The 23,113-nt window shown below is 37.3% G+C and overlaps 2 protein-coding genes across 3 annotated transcripts in view; both read right to left on the bottom strand.

Moving 5' to 3' along the window:
• The window catches only part of CCDC110 (coiled-coil domain containing 110), a 19,537-nt gene extending 6,576 nt beyond the window's left edge, over window positions 1-12,961 (bottom strand). Inside the window, exons 1-6 of the mRNA XM_087723691.1 lie at window positions 12,872-12,961; window positions 12,481-12,571; window positions 9,860-9,912; window positions 6,009-6,074; window positions 4,696-4,794; window positions 1,673-3,677 (exon numbers count right to left, since the gene is read on the bottom strand). Of these exons, the coding sequence (XP_087579817.1) occupies window positions 1,673-3,677; window positions 4,696-4,794; window positions 6,009-6,074; window positions 9,860-9,912; window positions 12,481-12,571; window positions 12,872-12,961 (2,404 nt within the window). The remainder of the gene's footprint in view (window positions 1-1,672; window positions 3,678-4,695; window positions 4,795-6,008; window positions 6,075-9,859; window positions 9,913-12,480; window positions 12,572-12,871) is intronic.
• Window positions 12,962-18,700: 5,739 nt separating this feature from the next.
• Window positions 18,701-23,113, bottom strand: part of PDLIM3 (PDZ and LIM domain 3) — a 32,170-nt gene continuing 27,757 nt past the window's right edge. For both annotated transcript variants that reach the window (XM_087724514.1, XM_014066222.2), the window contains 2 exons: window positions 21,448-21,559; window positions 18,701-20,381 (listed from right to left, as the gene is read on the bottom strand). In XM_087724514.1, the coding sequence (XP_087580640.1) occupies window positions 20,189-20,381; window positions 21,448-21,559 (305 nt within the window). In that variant the 3' untranslated portion in view covers window positions 18,701-20,188. The remainder of the gene's footprint in view (window positions 20,382-21,447; window positions 21,560-23,113) is intronic.

The raw sequence follows: 23,113 nt of genomic DNA, 5'->3' as shown, positions 1-23,113 counted from the left end.
GGCTTCAACAGCACAGAATACGCCCTCTGGAGTGGCCCAGTCAGAGTCCTGACCTCAACCCAATTGAAATGCTGTGGCATGACCTTAAGAGAGCGATTCACACCAGACATCCCAAGAATATTGCTACACTGAAACAGTTTTGTGAAGAGGAGTGGTCTACAATTACTCCAGATCGTTGTGCAGGTCTGATCTGCAACTACAAGAAACGTTTGGTTGAGGTTATTGCTGCCAAAAGAGGGTCAACCAGTTATTAAGTCCAAGGGATCACATACTTTTTCCTCCCTGCACTGTGAATGTTTACATGTTATGTGCAATTAAACCATGGCAACATCTAATGTTTGTGTAGTATTATTTTCAGCAGACTGTGTTTTTCTATTGTTGTGACTTAGATGAAGTTCAGAGCACATTTTATGACCAATTCATGCAAAACTCCACATAATCCCAAGGGGTTCACATACTTTTTCTTGCAACTGTATATACACATACATATGTATATATATATACATATACATACATACTTACATACATATGAAAAGTTACCATAAAGCTTAAAAAATGTGGTAGTAATAAGATGAGTTTTAAACAGGTTTCAAAGATGTTTTATTATAGTGTCTTTGAAGAATTGATTGATGGAGTTTGCCTGGAGCTGCCTAGAAAAAAAACAATTTTCTTTAGAAACAAAATCAAGGGAGGCAATTTGTGATAGCAACAAATATATATAGCAATAGTGCTAAAATGAGCTATGAATGCTTCTTCATTTCTAAACAATAGTTCTCAGTTACATTCACATCACCTGCCTTCTAATGATTAAAATACATAGCCTATTCTACATTAACTTCAGTAGGTCATCTAAAACTCTTTTCTTGCCAGAACTGTAAATTTAAGTAGAACTAGAGCTTTAGAAATCTCTTACAAAATATTGATTGGTTACTTTTGTGAAAACGTCACTTCCCTAATTTAAAATATCTCTAGATATATGAAAAGGTCAATATGAATATAATTACATTCTTAGTTCTCAATATTGGATATAAACAAAAATAATTTTGAGAGTTTGCAGAAAACAGTCCATAAAAGCCTTCCTATTCCTTTTTTTCTGCCTGGTTAAAGGTAGTAGTATCTGGTTAAATTTCCCACTAAAGATCATGGCTGGTTCACCTTGATTTGCGTGTACATTTCTATGAATCAGAACAGAAAAGGGTCAAGCTTTTGTATGAATATGAATGAAAAAGTCTGCTGAATACGATACTGAGTCCCTTCAGCTTGTTATATAAATATTGGCATTGGTTTCCTCACAGTTATAGTTTAAGTAATTCACATAAGAACAATTTGCTTGTTTAATAATACTTAATTTAATAATCATTTATTAAATCAAACTAATTAATTAATTATTCAAATTAATTTAACTAATTTAATTTGAAATAGATTTTTAGCAATTGCACTTAGGCTTATATATAGTCTTTTTACAGCTCTCTGAGCGGTTTACAATATTAGCATATTGCCTCCAACAATCTGGGTCCTCATTTTCCAGACCTCAGAAGAATGGAAGGCTGAGTCAACCTTGAGTTCCATCAGGATCGAACTCCAGGCTGTAGGCAGAGTTTGCCTACAATACTACACTTTAACCACTATGTCATGAGGGCTCTTAAAATATATATCAGATAGCAAAACTTACCTGGTAGATCGCCCATTAAAGAAATATGTTGATACCTAGATACTTCTTCACAAATTTGAGTAGAATCTAGAGAGAAATCATTTTTCTTATGGCTTCTAGATTTGCACTCTAGTTTATATTGTTCATTGGCCAAAGTAGCAACTTGCTCTTTGAGGTTAACATTGTTCTTTTGAAGACGCTGTGCTTCAAACCTCAGTGCATCTCTTTCATTCTCTATAGATCGTGTTGCATTTTCTTTTAGTAAGAGCGTTTCACTCAGCTGTCTTATTTTATGCTTCCATTCATAGCTTTCCTGTTTAAATTCATTCAGCTGCTTCTTGAGAATCTTGTTGTCTTCTGTAATGGTAGTTATCATGGTTCTTAGTCGGTCACATTCTCTTTCAGTATTGAATAAGGTAGTTTTCAAAGCTCCACTTTCAATTTTAGCATTTTTACGTTCAGCTATAAGCTTTTCCTCAACTTGAGCTCTGTCTGTCTCAACATGCTGGAGTTCTTTCTCCAGCGCTTTTTGAGAACTCAGTGCTACATGTAATGTTTTATCAGAATTCAATTTTTCATCTTTAAATGACTGTAACATCCTAAGAACAGCTTCCATATCTGATACTGCAGTCTTCTCATTTTCTTTCATTTTTTGTATCTCATTCTCTTTTTGTCCAAGCTCTTTTCCTAACAATTGTTTTTCTTCTTTAAGTTGGCAGATTTCATCTTTCAATTTCTTTTTTTCTTCTTGAAGTACTAAAACTTTATTTTCAAACGATCCTAAGGTTGCAATGAGATTATTTTTTTCTTTTGAAAAAATAACCAAACTTTCCTCAGCTTTTTGATCTTTCTTCTGAAAATAATTTACATCTCTCATTATCCGCTGATTTTGATCATATAGCTGATCCTGCTTTTCTTCCAGTGCTAACTTTTGCTGTTGAAGTTCTTTGCATTTCTTCAGTAATCGCTTTAATTCTTTCAGGCATTCCTTGCTGTCTCCATCTGATTTAACTAATTTCCCTTGAAGGTTATTATTCTCATCATGCAATTCCTTAATTTGATTCTGATATTTTGAATTTTGCTCTGTCAGAGACTGTATAACATCAGTAAGACGTTTCATTTGAGTCTTCATGTCTTCATGTAGAATCATCTCTTTTTTCTGACTATGGTCAAACTCTCCTAATGGCAAGTGTAAAAGTCTACGGCTTTCAGCATAATCATCAGGTACAGAATTTATGTCAGAGAATTCAAGATCCACATGGTTTTGCAACTCTTGATTTGACTTAAGCAGCTGTGTTTCTTTTTTTTTTAGCACTTTGGAGAACAGATTTATCTGCAATTTGTCCGTTGCACTATCTTTCATGAGATGTTCTTTATTCTTATATTTATCCTTGCCTGCTGTTTTCAATGTACTTTGATAATTTTCTGAAGATGAGGCAGTGACTGTTTGAAACTCATCTGTTGAACCCCCCAGTTCTGAAAACCTTCTCAATTTAAAATCGTAATTTGACATATCTACTATTTTTTCTATTAAATCCTGTTCTGATAAATAACCAGAATCATTGTCTTTGCCACAGACATTGTTAGAGTTTTGCGATTCAAGGATATGTGACAATTCATATCTACTAGCCTTTTTATCTTTCTCTTTTAAATCTTTGAAAGGACTTACATTGTCTGATAAAGATTCTTCCCCTTCATAGTTATGAAATACTGTGGAGGGTTTGTGTTCATTGTATTTTTTTAATAATCTAAGATGTGTCATCTTTTCTGAGCCCAAACCAATGTATGATGGAGAAAAAGTACTGTTGGAAAAATTCTTAATGTCATCATCATTATTTAAAGAGAGAACAGCTTTGTTCCTAGATTCGTGCGTATGGTTTTCGGATAGTCCAGTGGCTTTGTATTTGTTTAGAATCCTGCTTTTAAATTCAGAGCTGAACTTGTTTTCTGAACCATGACCGGTATCAGATTTCTTATCAGGATGAAGCTGCTTCTTAAAATAAAGAGCTTCTTGATACTCTCTTGGCTGAAACAAAAGGGAAAATAGCATATCATAAGACTATTCAGTGCTTAAGAAACAAGGCTCAGTAATGCTGATAAGTTGGAGACAGTAGCTGCTTTTAAAATCTTTTAAAATTTCTCCCCTTGCAAAAAATACATAAAAGTATGAGAAGTATGTCTTTTTCCAATTATCCGTATACTTACTAATAATAATTTAAACTATTTTAAATTATGGTGCTTTTCTCTAGTTTTTTAAGTACAGAGTATAACCCAAGTACTATAGTTTGTTAAACATCATTTTGAGCAGATTGTTCTATTGGTGAACTGCTGTTACATCATTTTTCCTGATGTCTAATGGTTTTAGGGAAAAGATTGAATTAGCTAGTCTTTCCCACCAATATAGTTATGATTATTGTATCACAAAATACAATTAAGAGTGTTTATTTTATTTCTCAGAACTAGTCTTCACTCTGTGCTTAATTTCCCCCTTGTTTTTTACACATATACATCTCTTCCTTAAAACAAGTGGTTCACATGGGTTCCCAGAGGTTTCTTCTTCAGTTATTATGCACAATTAATACCTGCTGAGACTTAACAGAATAACATTCCTTTATGTTGACCAAGCACCCTCTGGAATTATATGCTGACTGGGCCTTACCAATATTCCAGGAAGGTATCAGATGGTAGCACCTATAATAGTAGTCATTTTATATTATTCACAAGGCTCATTGTACTAATGCATAGTGATTTAAAGGGACAAATTAACTACAAAAATAATAAGCAATATATTAACTTTGGTAATTATTAGGCTGCCAGTACCACAGTAGAAGACATGAAAAAGAATTGGATTGTTCAGGACAATTCAAAACATTATGCTACAATGTATTATATAGAACTACATACTACATACAAATGCTTGTTTGGATTAAAAGTGATGGATGAATGATTCCAATTAAAAAAGTTTGATTCTTAGTTTTCTCAGCACAACAGTATACAGTTTTTAATACACAAAGTATTTACCAGTAAGAAAAAAAGGAGCATACCTTAGTAATGGTTGTAGATGTGGTGGGAAAAGGTAAATTGTCTGGACTTTTCATATCAGTTAGATTTTTATTAAGTATATCATGAATTTCAGTTTGAACCTGAATAAACATAAATGAACAATTAAACTATCCTGAATTCCTTTTACTATTTGAATTATGATTGTAAGCTCTTTTGATATGCGTTTTTGTTTAACTTTGCCAATTTAAAAGTAAATCTGATTGAATTTGGAGACACTCAGCCTTGAAGAAAATTATCTGGTGCTCTATTGGATGGACGGTAGTGATATTTCTGACTAAACAATATAATCTATGTACAACTTGATATATTTAACAAGAAACACTCAAAACATCATATAAAACTCTTCCTGAATAAAACCACATTTTTTCTAGTTTCTGCACTTTTATTCTTCTGTACTAACTATACTTGATAAGAGTGCAACATCTTGGAAATAGAGAAAAGCCCTGGTGGACACCCAGTGACTGCACATGTACATGTACAACATGCTGGGGAAAACTCTTTGAAGGAACTGCTCTGCTCTTCCAGGACAAGGTGGTAACTTTATGCTTTGAGAAGGAGAGCTTTTTTTTCTTTTCTTTTTTGCCTTAGCAGACTTGGCCAGGTTCCTCTTTCAAATGCTTTACATGCTTTGAATTCCATTTCGTTTTGATATCTGCTTCAGGCTAAGGGGCTGTAGGTTACTCCTTATTTAGAAATGGGCAGTTCAGTGCCAGATGTTTATTAGAAGAGTCTTGACAAAACAAAATAATGTAGAGAAAGCTGTGATCAATTATGCTCATGATCTGCTTGTGGGTTTTATATATAGGAACCTGACTGACTGATATGATGAAGTAAAATTGGAATAGGTACAAACTAGTCTTGATTTTTTGATCTAGGAAAACAAAAATCAATGTACTGCCTTAGGGAAAAAAGAAAGTGGACTTTGTTCCATATCTTTTCAATGTCACTTTCATCAATATCAATGATTTAGGCACATATTTGACTTCCTCTCAGTATAACCTGGTATGGCAATCCATTTTGGAGACATTTATCACAAAATGAGGAAGCCTGTGATTCATCTCCCTCCTTTGTAATTAAGAAAAAAAGATTGAATTTGCAATGGAAGAAAGCAGGGGAAAGGGGACTCCAAGTATAGTGCAAGAACATAACAACTTAGAATAATTATTGGGATTTCTCACCCTATACTGAAGTGTATATATGAAATTGATTACATATGTTTATTTTTTCAATTCGCTTATTAAAAATAAATTATCACATAGTCTTTCCTTATTTCATATTTATGAAGCACTCTTACCATGCTTACATTCTTTAAAGTTTGCTGTTGAAGAGTATGAAATGATTCCAGTTGCTGTTGTAAGATCTACAAGTTGTAAAAATAGGTAATATTCAGCTGGGAGTGTCTATCCTCTTTCCTTACAGAAACCTGTAATCTTAATTTGTTCTAGTTCTCAAGAAGACTGAGTGAATTGACACAGCATATTTCATTTTTGTTCTAAAGCCTTCTACTGAGCTCAATGAGATTTGCTTCTAGATAGTTATGGAGAAGACTGCAGATAGAACAAAGTAAAACACTAAAAAGAATAATTTGTGTGTGGTGGGGAGGAGGTATCTCCGAGTGTGTGTGTGTGTGTGTACCGTGTTTTCCCAAAAATACAACCTACCCCAAAAATAAGCCCTAGCCTGATTTTTTGGGGTGGGTCTAATATACACCCTACCCCAAAAATAAGCACTAATGAAAAGGGTGGGCGTGGCCAGCACAGGAGGCAGCCCTTCCCTTCCCTGGTCACATCATGACTGCTTAGCCCCTTAATTGGGGCCCGCAGATCAGCTGAGCCAGTGAGAGCCGGGAACTGTCTCTCGTTCCTTCTCTCCAGGTGCAGCATGTCCCTTTCAAGCAATCAAATGTCACTTGAGAAAACAACGCACATCCCAGGATTGCAATGCTGAAGGCTCGGAATGGAATCTTTTTGGGATATCTATATATGCTGAGCTTGAGAAAAGGACAACAGGCAGGGCAATCCCCCTCCCAATTTTCCTGCCATTCACCAAAAAGGCTCCATTCTGAACCTTCAGCAAGGCTTGTTGTAGTGTTGCACGTGTGAGCGGCAGCATTGCCATGAGGTTCTTCACATCAGTGCAGCCTCTTGGAGTAGGACCCTGAAAGGATTGTTGTGATGTTGCGCTTGTGAGCAGCGGCAGCCCTATGAGGTTTGACATACTGGTGCAGCAGCTCGTGGCAGGATGCCAGCTGCGCTGGTGTGATGAAGCTCACGGTGGTGCTGTCGTTCACAAGTGCAATGCCACAACAAGACTTCCAGGATCGTGCTCCAAAGGCTGCGTAAGTATGAGAAACCACACGGTGGTGTCATCACTCCTGTGTGTGGCTTGCTCGAGTTGTGAACAGCCCAGGGATTTGGGCAGCCTTTACGTGCCTTCCAAGTCCGGCAAAGCCCAGAATTTGGGCTCTGGTGAGCTCTTCTCCTCCCAGGCGATGTCAGTGCATCCACAGCACATCTGACCTGCTGATCTTGGCCGGTGGTGGCGGTGGCTCTGACCCGATCTTGGGCAATACTCAGTGTGTGTGTGTGTTGAGCCCAGCTGGCTTCACGCAAGAGACAAGGCGCTGAGAGGGAGCCCATTTTTCACATGGGCCAGGCAGGGGTCGCCCACGCAGAGTGATCTTCGGACCGCCATCCTGAGCAGGCACTGAGCTGGAGGAGGGGGAGGGTCAGTCCCCTTATCCGGTTGTTCTCCGCTGTTTGTGTGTGTGTGTGTGTGAGAGAGACACAGAGAGAGGGGGGAGAGGAAACCCTTTCAAACAGCTTTGCTTGCAATTCTTGTTACTCTCCTCTGTCCTCTCCCCACCTCTCTCTCACACATACGATTGTGGGCTGCGGTTTGCTTCTATCATAAGAACACGCTTCCCAAAATTTTCCAGAATTGTCCTTTTCTCAAGCAGCAACAGCCAGGTACAGGCAGCCCTCCCCACCCCGATTCCGATGGGCCCCATGTCTTTCTGCCTCACCGGCCATTGCTGGCTCAATTGATCCGTGGGCCACAGTTAATGGCCCTAGTGGCCATGAGGTGATCGCACTCCCCATCTCCTACACCTCAAAAAAAAAAAAAAAGACCTCCCTGAAAAAGCCCAGATGGTTATTTTCAAGCCTAAAAGACAATAAGACCCGGTCTTATGTCCGGGGAAACACAGGTATGTATGTATGTATGTATGTATGTATGTATGTATGTATCTATCTATCTATCTATCTATCTATCTATCTATCTATCTATCTATCTATCTATCTATCTATCTATCTATCTATCTATCTATCTATCTATTATAAATCACACTGCCATTTATTAATATCAAAGCAACTCCTCAAACTTTTCCAGTCTACATATAATTCAAATAATTTATCTAGAGTAAGCGCACACAGTAAAATTACTTTGCTTTGTAATTAATTACCCACTTGAGACATATTTACGGAATGAGTTAACTTATGTCTTAAGATTTACTAGTCTTAGTATTGAAGAAATATATTTAAAAGTTTTTGATGTTAAGGCTGGATAGTTCACCAGGAATTTCTTGGCCATATAGTATGATATGACAACAAATAAAACTCATTAAACAGAACACAAGTTGGATTATATTTTGGAGATACCACTGTGATGATGGCAAATAAAACATTCTATTAGACCATTCATATAGCAAGTTTTTAGATTCTTTTTCCTTCCTCTCCCCTTTTTTGGTTTGTACTGGTTTATATTGTAATTACAATCTTTAATAAAATTATTATTAAAAACAGAATAAGCAACATAAAATTATATCTAAGCAACCTAGTTGTTCTACTACAACACTTACCAGCTCCATTAATGGACTATTTTAAATGTGATTGCACACATTCAGCTCCAGATGAGGAAACAAATCACACATATTCAACACTATGAAATTTAAAATAAAATTCCTACTAGAATTCACCTATTCTGCCGTGAACTTCCCAAATCTCTCAAAATATGAAAAAGAACTGACAGTTTTGTCCACAAGTTCTAACTTGTGAATTGCTTTATAACTAGTATCTTCAAATCTGACTATTTTTTATTTATTTTTGCTACATATGAATTGTTCCCTCAGCCCTAAAACACCTAGTTTTCAAAAGTGTGATCTGTGCTTCAAATAATGTTGCCTGCCTTTACATGGAATTGCTCACTGGAAATCGTATGTTTTAATAATTACATTTATAAATAATACTTTATTTTAATGTAAAATATAGGATCTAGAATTTTGCTTTGGGCAAAGTGCTGAAGACAACTCCTACAGTATACTGAATCAGCTGGACGTGCTGTCAGTACAAGTGTAATTGAAAAGGTTATGGTATTTGTCAACTTTGAAATATTTAAGCATGCCTTCCTATAAAAATTAGCCTTATCTTTTAACTGCTGTGCCCTTATTGCATTTGTTGGTGATAAAATGCTCACTATGTTGAATTATCTGCCCCAAAGTGCTAACTAGATTAACCTTTTTTGGAGCCATGTTCTGCCAGGTTTGCTTTTTACTGCTTAATTACTTCTCTTTGCTGTTGGATCTTGTGCTTCAAATGTTTGTTATTGATATCTGTTGTAGTTTTAAATTATGTTTGGCAAAGTTCTGCAGCTGTTTTTTGAAAGGAAGGAAGGAGATTATACATTTTTAATTAATAACAATCAGAATATAGACATGCATTAGAGCTGCCAATTTATTAAGTTCTAACTTGTGAATTGCTTTATAACTAGTATCTTCAAATCTGACTATTTTTTATTTATTTTTGCTACGTATGAATTGTCTTTCTTCTAAAAAGTTTTTTAAAAAAGAGGAGCAGACTATGTCAAGCAAAATAACAACAATAAACACTGCCGCCACCACAAACATCATGAAGGAATAGAGATAAAACAGAATGTCTTGCTATCTTAGTCATTATTTTGTTATTTCCTATTTTGGGGTCTAGCTATATTGGTTTCATGCCCCATATTTCCCAGGGAACATGGCCAAAGTATATGAAACAAACTAATAACATATATGAATTGTAATCTAGCATATTTGGTAGCTACAAGTTTAAGGAGGTTCAGAAAAACATATTCTTTTTTCTTACTATTCCAAAGAAGTAAGCTTACTTCCAGTGATGACTGTGGTTGAAGCTGACCATCTCTTCCTGAAGTTAATATTTCTGAAAAATCAAAACAACAAATCCTGCATATATAATGTTTTTGATAATGAATTTAGATATTAGGCAGGAAGCCTGCAAGGAACATTAAACAGATCTCAGTTCAGTGCAGAAGTTTACTACTTATATTTTTGTTTACTAAATGCATGTTAAAAATAGTTCCCAAGATCTGAGATCTATTCCTATAAAGATCCAATTAGTTTGAATGAAACATCTTTCAATTTCCGTATTTTGTGGAGTATAAGACGCACCAAAGTACAAGACGCCCCATGATTTTGAAGAGGTAATTAAAAAAAAAAGTGTTTGCACTCTGCAGGCCTCCCAAACCCTCTGCATGCCTCACTTTTTGCAAAAAAAGGGGTGTGTGCATGCAGATCTTTGGGAGGCTTGTAGAATGCTTGTGGGGCTGGGGGTGGCAAAATGAGCAAAAAAGGCCCATTTTTTGCAAAACAAAAGGGCACACAGAGCTTTGGGAGGCTTGTAGAGTGCTCCTGGGGTCCGGGGAGGCAAAAATGGCCCATTTTTTCCTCTTTTTTGCCCCCCCCCCAGCCCTCAAGAGCACTTTGCAAGGCTCCCAAACCCTCTGCATGTCCATTTTTGCAAAAGGAGCAGGGTTTTGGTAGGCCAAAAATGCTGTACTCAGTGTATAAGATGCAGCCAGATTTTCACCCACTTTTTTGAGGGAAAAAGCTGTGTCTTATACTCCAAAAAATATGGTAATATATTGTATATTAGGTTGAAATTGGGAGGTATAAATGCCAGGCAGAAAAAGTGGCTTAAACTTGCCATCTTTTCATTGACATTATATATCTATGTGTTGGATGTTCTATAATTACAAACTACAATATCACTTTGGGCAGAGTTGGGAAACTTCCTGCTTTGAGCGATAATAAACTTAAAATATATATTAAAAAGTCCTCCTACAAGTTAAGTTTATTCTCACGTTTTTAGATTGTCTCCTGAAACCGCCATTTAGGTAGAGGCACCAAAAATCACACTTTCTGTAGATATTTCAATAACAGATACAGTTTAGGGGCAGAACAACCTTTTATGCTAGCCCAATCTAAATCTAGCTTTCTACACATAACCAGTCAGACCAGCTACTTAGCTTCAACTGACAGTTCCTTTGATTGTAGTCTTTCCTTGCAGCCTATATCCTGCCTGCTAGTTTTGTATAATACCCAAATGATATTCAGAAACTTTACATTGTGGTTACTTTATTGTTGCATGAACACAAAACACTTAATTAACCATGGCTTTAATTAATTAACCAGTGGTAGACAATGTGTGATGCAGAAGGCCAAATAAGGCTAGGCCCTCATATCTCAATGCAGCATGCACTAGATCAGTTTTTACAAATCTGGCAATTTTAAAAAGTCTGGACTTCCACTCCCACAATTTTCTAGCTGCCTGGATAATTCTGGGAGTTGAAGTCCACGCATCCTAAAGTGCCCAAGTTTGAAAAACACTGTCCTAGATAATGGACACAGAGTTCTTGAAACGCTGCTAGCTTGGTCTCCCAAATACCAGTAGAGCAACATAGGATATGACATCATTGAACAGCCAAAGAAAAGCAGTTGCAGGGAGCATGTATCATTTTTTCTGACCCTGTAATTTCAGGTAGCGTTAGGATGACTGAGCGCTATGTATTGGCCAGATGCCAATGTACTTTCCTGATGCCAATGTGGAGTTTGCAGCAGATATTTTCTCTTTTTGTCATGAGAGAGAAAAATCTTCTATTATCTAGGATTGAACTCTCAACCTTCCAAGTGGGAGGCAAATGTCTTCCCCACTAGGCCACCATGCTGCTGAGGGGAACAACACTCATCCTGCCCAAAATATTTTATAAACTAAGATCTAATGCCTGGATTTGTTTTGTCTCCTTTTCTGAAACCTAAAGTGGAGAGTAAAATGCATTTCAATAATGACATGCTAGCGCTAACATACAAAAAAAATATCAGTATTCATTAAATTACTAAAAGTTGGCATTCTCAGTGGGGAATCTCCTTTTCTGGAACAATCCCAAGGCCAGTGAAGTTTCCAGTCTCCAGACCCTTTGGAAGCTGGTAAAAATATCAAGTACAGGAATGCTATATTCATTATAATTTTATCAATTACTGTTTTGTAACATATTTCTGCTATTAAGTGTTGCTGTTATTGCATCAGATGCAGGTGTTGCTTTCATAGCTTGCTTGGCTTGAAAGGCTCGTCAATTCATATACACATAAAACTGACCTTAAGAATTAATTTAGAGATTTTTTCAGTTTACAATATTTCTGAATATTCAAAAGCAGACATTATTGCAAAAGTTAGCTCTATCGGGATGCTTTTGCACAAATATATAGGAATATTAAATGAAACAAGCCACAAATAATGTAATATACTATCTTAATCATTTTAGTTCTTTGTTTATGACTTGGATATTTAAGTTTCCACCAGTTTTAGATTCTGAATCTAATTGTAGATTATCCACACATAAGCGGTACCATGACATAAAACGGGAAATATCCGTATATTCCCACAGAGGGCAAGCATGATACTGTCTCCCATGATGGACAGAAATAAACTTGCCTTGCCCATCACCTTTGAAGCGTATCTGTAGCAACTGCACTTGGAGAAGGAGTGTGTTCACTTGGGAGTCCCTGGATTTGGGCTCCCAAATCTAGCGTCTTTCTGGACACCACGAGCTCCTCTCTTTCCCGCAGAGTGGACTGATTCTTCTTGGTCACACCCCCACCCCGAGTCCCATAACCTCCGGATTATGAAACGACGCCCGGTGTTTGGAGTGAAAGGAATCCCTCTCCCGCTCGCTCGCTCGCCCGCTTTTTCACCCACCAGGCGGCGGCGCGTCTAACTCATGAGAGTGAAATCCGGCTCTCATCTTGTTTCGCGTCCGCCCATGCGCAGCTCCTCACAGTCAAACGCTGATGCGTTTACCGTCACTCGGCCCAAAGCTACCTGCCGTTGCTTGGCAACGAGTTTCCCTAGAAACGCAGGGACGGGATAAGGCGGGCGGGAGGATGCGGTTGGTTGTCCTTCGGAATCCTTGCATTTAGTCGCCTCGAGAAAGATGCAGATATTTTGAATGAGGCATGGTTGTCTCCGATTAGCTTTTACAGACTTTAATAAAAGTTTAATAAATGTTAACGTCCGAAGCTGCAGGATTTGCGGGGATTCTTTGTTCTCTTCCTTGAGCTTTTCTACATCAAAAGGCAGTAAAAGTATTTTTCCACTTTGTACCCAGCCATAGATGGTAATATCTAGGCATCCTTCACCATCTTAAAAGCTACACTGGGTGTGCAAAATAAAGAAAAAACGCCAAACAGGATAGGCTGCTTATTTCATAGATATGAGGCAACCAGGCAATTTCACAGTAAGCTTACACTGAAATGCTAAAATCAATAAATGGATTGAAAAGGAAATCGACCCCCAAAGCATTGCAAACCCATCTGGCGTTGTTGCCAAAAAAATGATATGGATATCCTGTGAAGTCACCCAAGAGTCAAGGATTCAAAGGATTCAAAATTTGTTCATTGGTTCACGTGGAGCAAATGGGCATAAGAACTTTAGTTCCATCATGTATTTTTTTTAATAAAGGGAAAATTAGGTAGAGTTTTTAAGTTCTTATGATCTTTTAATTGTGCTCAGTCCAAACAAAAGACTGCTTACCAAACAAAAGACTAGAAACAAAATTATAACCATACCCTTCCTCTAAGAAGTGCCAAAAAGCTTCAAATAAAAATGGAAGAAACCAAATCATAACTTCTCTTGAAAAAATTAACAAGTTTACCTGCTTGAGAAAAGAAAATGGTAGCTGAAAGTGTCCCCAGGAGTCAGTTCCAAAGATAAGAAGAACTAAAACATGAAAACAGATAACTGATGTCCCTTTTCTGTATAAAACTTTTTTTTAAAAAAAGCAGAACTGTAAAATGAAAATGCACTTCAATGATAATACTAATTTAAAGGTTTATATAGTTTGACGGTAACCCCACTTCCCCCAATTTTTATACAAAAATGGGCTCCAATCTTTTTGATTCAAGAAAAGAATGTTTTGACAATGCTGCCTTGCACTTTTGTTGCCAAAGCAACACTCTAAAGCAACTTTAATATAATTTCTTATCTTAAAAAATAGCAATGTAAAAAAAACTAAAAGTCCCACTCCTAATTTTGGGGCAACAATACTTTTTTAATTGTCTAAAATTTGCATAATTCAGATGGCTAATAGACACTGTTAGTAGTTAAAAGGCCTCTGATCTGCCTCCACCCTGTTTAGCAGGCCTCTGAAACTTTAACTGCTGACAAGCCTCAGAATAAACATGCGATTCTATCACTTAGATCATCACCTCACTGACTCCATCAAAGAACAGGAATCCCCCCAGGATAAAGGAAGACTCCAGAGGTGGAATCTATATATCTGAGGGTGATCTTCTTTTCCGGAGTCCCAAAGGTGCTTTCTTAAAAGGCAAATTGACTTTGTTTATCCTTGAAGATGTTTTGCTTCTCATCCAAGAAGCTTCTTCAGTTCTGATGTCTTCAATCCTTTTCTTTCTCTCATCATCTCCCCTAGAGAGGTTGTTCATCTCTAATGAAGTTCACATCCACTTTTGCTTGTGATGTTATGATATCATGATACATATTTAGCAATGTTACATCCTTGTAGTTAAGTACAGATACAAATTCCTTAAGATCTGTTTGCAAGATATAATCTCTCTTTGGATATAGAGTTTATTTTATTTTCTTAAGTACTCCTATCTCTATACTCTAATAGCAGTGGTGTCAAACTTGCGGTCCACAACCCAGATGTGTCATGCACTGGCCATGTGCACCCCCATTTTAGCAAAGGGGAAAAAAGTCATGATAAATCATGTGACAGCATGATGTTGTGTTTGACACCCCTGCGCTATAGTGAAGAAAGAAGACAACCTTAGAGGTCCTGATTCAATACCTCTGAACTGTTTTATTTGCTAAGCAAGCATTGCTTAGCAATAATGACTTCTGGAATTAAACTTTTTAATTTATGACCTTTTGTTGTTTTCATAAAGGATAGGGCTTATACCATTAAAAATGTAAAATAGAAACTTTGCAGAAATATTCAGGCTTATATAATTAATTGTTCAAAGTGGAAAAAGCTGTTGCTGTTCAAAGGACAATCTAGTCCCCTTTAGGAACAGGCATTTCAGGCTACAAATGATCTCAGGCCAACTCAATGAATTTCTGCTAGGCTACCATCCCAAATAGCACTTGCATAAACTATGTTCACAAAGTCCCTCTTACACCTGTTCAGTAGCAGCTGTGAAGGCCAACCATTGGACTTAATCCAGCACTATTACACAAGAGCAAATATGTCAAAGCTATATTTATCTCTTTTACACTGTAGTTCTTCCAATATCTTGATTTACTTTATTTGTTCTATGTCTTATTCCCAGGGATTGCCTGTATTATTTAATTCCTGACTCCCCTATTTCAAACATTTTAATAAGGTGATATTGAATCTTATTTTGATTGGTTATAGAATTTCACAGGTAGCAGGTCAGTTTAGGGAGTGCAAAGCCTAGTACTTTGGTACAATTCTGTTTTCTGACTTCTTGTTACCACTTCTTGTTTCCCAATTTTTGAGTCAATAAGCACTTTGGCTCATTCTGTTCTGTTGAGTCCAAAAATTAGATTTTGGGACTAGCATCTATAATTAAACTTAATATACCACCTAGGTAAATATGGGTGCTGGAATGGTGCTATAGTGATATGAGAACATCTTGAATTAACTGAGAGCTTTTGCCTGAATCAGCATAATCATTTGTGCATTGCCTTAATTTGGAGAGGTGCAGAGGTTTTATATCTCTGTTCCATAGAAGCTTTTAACACTATTGGAGTAGTATAAGATTCAGTTATAATGGTATTGGCATAATATACCACATGGCATCATGTGTTCACCTACCTATCTATACAAAAGGCAAACATCCATATGTTCACTAAATGGCAGCAATGAAATGCAGAAAAGATTCATATGTTGGCATCACTATGAAAACAACTTAGTAACATAATTGATAATCATAATACCTTTCCATAAAATAATGGTTCTTATAGACTTTCCCTTCTAAAAGCCTCATCTGAGAGGCATGGATAAAGTTGCCTGCAGCTGGGGTCTTAAAATTGAGCATCTTCAAGCCATGATTTTCTCTGTAACATTCTATGGAAGAAAAAGTTAAACTTGAAGAAGCAGTAAATAAATGAGTATTAATGCTTTTGAAAGTTGATATGGGAGAAGATTCCTGGAATACTACAGCCTCCAAAGAAAACAAAGAAATCAACCCAGAATTCTCTCTTGAAGCATAAATGACCAAGCTCAAATTATCCTACTTTGGACACATTATATGAAAATCTAGTTCTCTGGAAAAGGTTTTGAAAGATGGGAAAAGTAAAAGAAAATAAGATGATCAGCAGCAAGGGAGAAGGACTCAATTACAGTGGTGAAGGGTTCACAGTGGGAAATCCTGAAAGATCAGCTTGGGGCAGATTGTCCTGGAGAAAATCTATCTACTCTATGTGGTTGCTAAAAGTCAGTAACATCTTAATGGCATATAATTAATTCACCTATGGTATTTTGGGAATTATGTAAAATAGTTTCAATTTTTAACAGTTGAAGAGAGTAAAGTAACAATTGTGACCGAGAGGAGCAATACGATAGATGTGCATTATGCCTTGAAGTTTGTGAAGCTTCCTTCTTTTCCATTGCTAAAATTTTGCTTCCTTTTGTTGTTGTCTTTACCCACCCATGGGTCTTAAATTGTGCCAGAGGACTAGCAAGACTATTTTGTGAAGGCTTTTGCTATAGATATGGTTGAATGTATGGAGATAATGATACAGTGAGCAATGTAGAAATGCCCCACATCTCCCAACTGTTTGGTATATTTCAAAGGAGTCATAGAGAAGTGGCTCTTGTAAGGTGCCACTTTTGGCAGAGAGAAGTTAAAAATATTTGGCTTGTCCTACTAACAAAGACAGATACTGTTCTCTCCTTTATATTTTTTTCAACTCATGGAAACCCGAACGTGCAGCCCAATTTGTGGAACTGGGCATAGGATACTTATCTGCACATGTAAGTAGGAAGTTAGTGCAGAGACAATGCAAGACCTTTTGGTGGCTAAGGAAGAAAATCTGGATGGCATTCAAAAGTGGTAAAAACATAATCATGATGCCAAAGCTTTTTTCCTATTGTTAAGTGAGATTTTTAGGTGGACTGTCATATTTTGAAATAACTGGGCAGCCCTAGGAAAATTGCTGTTGCTGCTGGGAGCCCCCTCTCCCTTTAATGTGACAGTGATCCAGGTATGAACACTTTGCTTTTTAATCTTCATACTGTAGTCTTTTTTTGGTTGGCAGGCTAATAGATAATTAAAGAACAGTTTAGTAATCTCTGTGGGCTCTCTGTGGAGAATTGCCAAGCTGACAATGTTGCATTTTAATTATTAAGCAACACTGATACCTGTCCTTGTAAGGCAACTAACACAGAGCAGATCTCTCATCCAACAGCTCCAATTTGCTCCATTTAACTTGCTGAATAGTTTTCTGTCAAGCACCATATCCTAGCTCAAACCTCTGGCACGACTCAAACATGTTTCACGAAGCAAGCATTTGCTACCCATGCCTCTGTTTGAAACCTTATATGCTTCCTGAGTTAATAGAATGTTCTCTGCCTTTTTTCTTCTTGGCCAAACCAAATGAGGCAATGTTGCATAATAGAAAATACAAACAGGATAATTTTGGGTAGCAAAAGTTAGGTGTACTTCCATTCTGGGGTGCCATCCTATCCTACTGCTTTATCTCATAATTACCCATAGAAAAATAGGGCTTCAGCTGCCGTATCGTTCCAGCCATCCTCATATTTTGACCTTCCACTCCCCATAGATGCCAGTAGCTACAATTTGGCTTTGATTGGTCCCTGACCTGATTTTAAAATAAATGCTTTTTTTTCTTCCCAACACTCACACATTAGCATGGTTTGTTGGTGCTTTGATTATTTTTAAAGAATGAATATCTTTATTATCTTTATGGTCATAAGCACACTGCATATATCAGAATAAGTTGGTCCTCATAAAAACATTCTTTACTATATTTACTGATTTTCCCTTGGAAGATTGTCATGCCTTTTTCTTTAAGATAAAGTAGGTTATTCTTAAGAATGCTTACTACTTGTTGTCACCTAAACCTATCAACACTCCTGCTGTCAGCTTCTTAAGACATAGGCCAAACCTGCTTGACTTTAGAAAGGTAAATGAAAAGGTTTCCCTCGCACATATGCATTAGTCGTTCCCAACTCTAAGGGGCGGCACTCTTTTCTGTTTCAAAACCGAAGATCCAGCGCTATCTGAAGACCTCTCCGTGGTCATGTGGCTGGCATGACTAAATGCTGAAGGCACACAGAACGCTGTTACCTTCCCAACAAAGGTGGTTCCTATTTTTCTACTTACATTTTTACATGCTTTCGAACAGCTAGGTTGGCAGAAGCTGGAACAAGTAACGGAGGCTCACGCCGTTACACGGCACTAGGGATTCAAACTGACGAATTGCTAACCTTTGTGATTGACAAGCTCAGCATCTTAGCCAGTGAGTTCTCTTAGAAAGCTTACTTCTAAAAACATGAAATCATTTTGCCCCATAGAGAAATTGCTGTTAATTTGTGGTGTTCCCTTAAAAAAAACAACTGTTTGCGATAAATGTCACCATTTCTCACACATCTTGTATTCTGTATATGGTTAATGGCAATGTTGCAAGAAGAAACCATCCTTGAAAACATTTTTTAAAAAAAGCTTTTAATTGCTTTTATACAGAAAAATCAAACAAATCTACAGAATTGCAGCTCTTAATAATTAAGCATCATAATTTTAATGTATGTAAGACCTATATCAACATACCTTAGGGCCTGTTTGTGGCCAACAGGATTCTTAAAAACCTAATTGTGAATGGCACACTCCTAATGAACATCACAAGCAAAGCCCAGCTTCAGTTGCAGCTAGCATCCTGGATGGACATGTGGTTGCTCATCCACATTGAAGAGTAGATAGTGTTGCAAAGGAAGAGCAAAATATCTACTCAGAACTATATCCTTATACATATATAGATCCCTAGCACTAGAGCAATGTGAACCATTTATCCTGAGATTGAGAAACCCAACATTCCAGAAATGTGATCCCATTTCCATTTTGCTATAAGTTCAATGGCCTGTTGCTTTCCCGGTTGATCTTTCCCTAATTGATTTGCTTATGCAGCAAAGGGAAATAGGGATAAAAATAAATAGCTGTGGTGCGTTCAGCCTAGGAATTATTTTCCTCTTTTGCTTCCCAAGCAATAAACATAGGAAAGTTCACCCCGTGATTGGGACAATGGGAGTTGTAAGGCATCAAGCTGAGAAAACTTGGAAGAGTAAGTAAAAATGTAGTTAATAGGAACTGTGACAATACTTAAAAAAAATCAGAAGCTTTGTGATTTGTGGCTGATTAAAAAAAACTTGCTTTTTTGCTGTGCTTATTTTATACTAAAGTGTTTCTATTGCAGCAAGCAATTCATTGACAATATGAAACTGTTGCTCTCTCCTATACTCTCAGTCTTCTTCATTTCAGTCTCTATCTGATTGGCTACTACTAGTTTTAATGGCTATGCATTTAAATACTCTACTTTCAGATACATCTCCTTCTTCCTAGCAGCAGTATACTTTGCCTTGGAGTTGAGGAAGAGATGACAGTAGTAGTATTGTGGGTCATGAAAACCTGTGAGCATGTGGATAGAAGTGGGCAACCACATTTGATTTGTCATAGAGACTGACGCTGATATAAAAAACTAATCAATGCTCATATGGCTGTCTTTATAGCAGATAGGTGTCCTTAACATAAAGGATTTGTGTTTGTGGCTTGGAGGCTGAGAACATCAATGGATTGGATCCTTTTTTCTTTTTTTTTAGTAAAGTGTGTGCAAACAGCTGAATGAAAACTTAACTCATGTGGAAGAACTTAGTTTTGCTTAATGTAGTACAATCTGTTAGGTTTACTTCTGTCCGATTACCCTGGCAAACATTGTGATAAAGTCTTGGAAAAGCCTGTCTCCTTTTGCAGACTCAGAATGGTCTACTAAAATCCCCAATCCTTTTCCCTTAACCCTCCAATCTATCCTCCTTCCCCCTCCCCCTTGCAAAGAGCAGTTTGCTGGATTTAGGCCATTAGCCCTAGAGTTGCTGTAAGCTGAGAATGCCTTGGGCGTGCATGCAGGCATGTGTCTCTCCAAACAGTTAAGCCTTGGGGTAAACGGTGACAGCTTCGTAACCCCCCTCTGGGGGCCTCGTGCGAGCCCTGGCGTGAGTTTCACAGTATAACTGCCCCTCCACAAAGAAGTAACCTTTCTGCTTCAGGTTGATATTGCAGTCGGAACAGATGAAGCATTCTGGGTGCCTGTACTTGTCACGGGCTTTTACTACTTGGCCACTGTTAAATGAATAATTAGAAAAGAAGAAAACAGAAAGAAAGAAAAAGTCAGCCAAATACAATTTTCAGAGACTGGGACAAAGAAATCGATGACAAGTCTGCTGCTTAAGTTCCTGGTGTCAATAAATTGTGAGCTTCAGCTTCTTCAGCTCTACCACATTCTTGGACAATGGTTCTAATCTCTATGATTGCCATTCTACAAACATAGCTTGGTTAGATTCCTAACTGAAGATAATAAAACATTAAAAAGATAAAAAAAAGGCTTGTGCACACGGGACATGTTTATTTATAGAAAGGCCCCATGCTTTCTTCTTTAACCTTTTAAAAGTATGTTAGAACAAACATATTCGGTGTGTCATCACTAATATGGCATTTTGCTTTGCTGTGTGAGGTTTCCAGGAATCAGTGGTTTTCTTTTTCCCCTTCTCTTTTTGTTCTGCTTCACTTTTATGCTCTGTCTTTTACATTTTATTCTAGTGGGGAAAGCTGAATGTTTATTCTAGGAGTGTTGTTCAGCTCAACCACAGAATACAGGTAGTCCTTGACTTATAACTATTCATTTACAACCATTCAAAGTTACTGAAAAAAAGGGTCTTAAGACCATTTTCCACCCTTACAACTGTTGCAGCGTCCCCATGGTCACATGGTCAAAATTCAAGTATTTGGCAATTGGCATGCATTTATGATGGTTGTAGCATCCCAGGGCTTTGTGATAATCCTTTTCAACCTTCCAATAAGCAAAGTCAATGAGGAAGCCAGATTCACTTAACAACCGTGTTACTAACTTAACAACTGCGATGATTCAGTTAACAACTGTTGCAAGAAATGTTGTAAAATGGGGCAAAACTCACTTAACAACTATCTTGCTTAGCAACAGAAATTTTGGGCTCAATTGTAGCTGTAAGTCGAAGATTCTACCTGTATTTATTAAATGGTGTATGTAAACAAATAAATATAACCTTGTTTAAGATGATAAATGAGAAATATCTCTTTTTGTAACAGGTTGTTACAAGCTCTTTTGAAAATCAATGTTACAAATCTATGATAAGAACATGAAATATCTTACACGATGCCATTTCCACACTTGTCACACAAAGGCACTTTCGGCACACTTCCGGCACCAGCACCCATCTTTGTGGTGGGTGCTTTTACACTCCTTATCCCAGTGGGACGACCTTCTGCAAAGAAAACAAAGCAATATATATAGTCTTGGGTTACTTTTAAATGACTACCATTAGAAGTTTAAAATGTATAAGCATTTGTTTCCGGTTCCACCACAAATCCGCGAAGCCCTTATCCGCGGAGACATAAGCGCGAAGACTAATTCACGCCGTTCGAAGCGCTAAGGAAAAACGTGACCCTATCGCGATGACATAATCGCGGAGGGCAAATCCGCGCATTCCCAAGCACTCAGCATCCTAAACCTAAACCTAACCCTAAACCTAACCCTAAACCTAACTCTAAACCTAACCCTAAACCTAAAACAAACCCCTAAACCTAATCCTAACCCTTACCTTAATTTAAATCCGCTTTCTGTCACCGCGCTGTTTTAAAGTGTCCTTCTGTCGCCGCGCTGTTGTCGCGGCGGTGATGACGCGCGGTGATGACATCGCGGCTTTAGCGACGCGATTTTATCACCGCTATTTTGACGAGCGCGGTTTTGTCGTGCCACGTTTGTTTCCAACCCATGTTAGGATTTTTTTCACTATAACAGACATTTTTTTTACAAATATTTTACTGATAAAATATGCATATGCATTTTTAGTTTCTTTACTATTCAGTTATCTGTTTATGTATATTGATTTGCAGGGGGCAAATAGTTTTTTCTTATTCTCATAGGAATGCATGTGTTTTCATCACTGCTAACTTCACTAAAATTACTAGGATTTAAGGAGCTTTCCTTTCTCCAATCTGGCGTTGGCGTCCCATGATGTTGGAACAATCTCTCTCAGAATTGCTGTGAATTCTGGCTATGTCATCCAATAAATATAACTTCAAATAAGGTAGTAGCTGGATGTATAGCGATTAGGGTACCTGGCTAGAAACCATGAGACCATGAAGGAAAAACTCTTGGTCCTTAGACACAAAGCCAAATGGGTGACCCTATGTAAGTAATTTTATCTCAGCTGGCAATGGCAAATCACTTTTGAAATCTTGGCAAGTGAACTGCAGGGACCTGTCCAGGCAGACACCCGGAGTCAAAATTGACGAGAGGATAAAAATAGAAACAAAACAAAACAAAAATACAGATAGACAAAATTGTTGTATATCATGTCTATTCTACACCTAGGGCTTTGGAGGGAAGAACGATGCATTACCAATCAGCAGGTTGAAACAACTCCCTTGAAGGAAGGAAAGAAGTAACTGAGGAAATAGTATTTCATCACTTCCTTTTATAGCATCTACCAAAAGCCTGTCTCTGAAGTATGATTTTGATGGAAGAGTGAGATTTTTTTCTGGGAAGCTTTTCCCAAATATTCTTGCGTCTCGCAGAACTAATAGGGATTTTCTAGAAAAGTAAAAGACCAAAACATTTAAAAAGTTTTCTTTTAACTATAACTTTCCAGCCTTAAAATAATCAGAGGGATACTAATCTCTATAAAAGAGAATAGAAAAACTTAACCACAGAATTCTTAGTTCTTTTTTAAATTACTCAATACACTGACAAAGATAAGTGATTTCTGCATTTTTCTTTAAAAATATACATAAAACAATTTTAATTCACTGTCAGG

The sequence above is a fragment of the Thamnophis sirtalis genome, unplaced genomic scaffold, assembly GCF_051295495.1.
Source record: "Thamnophis sirtalis isolate CommonGarterSnake01/CBP01778 unplaced genomic scaffold, rThaSir2_p1.2 scaffold_10, whole genome shotgun sequence".
Lineage (NCBI taxonomy): Eukaryota > Metazoa > Chordata > Lepidosauria > Squamata > Natricidae > Thamnophis > Thamnophis sirtalis.
The sequence above is the reverse complement of the archived record's forward strand: the minus strand, read 5'-3'. Positions and strand labels throughout refer to the sequence as shown.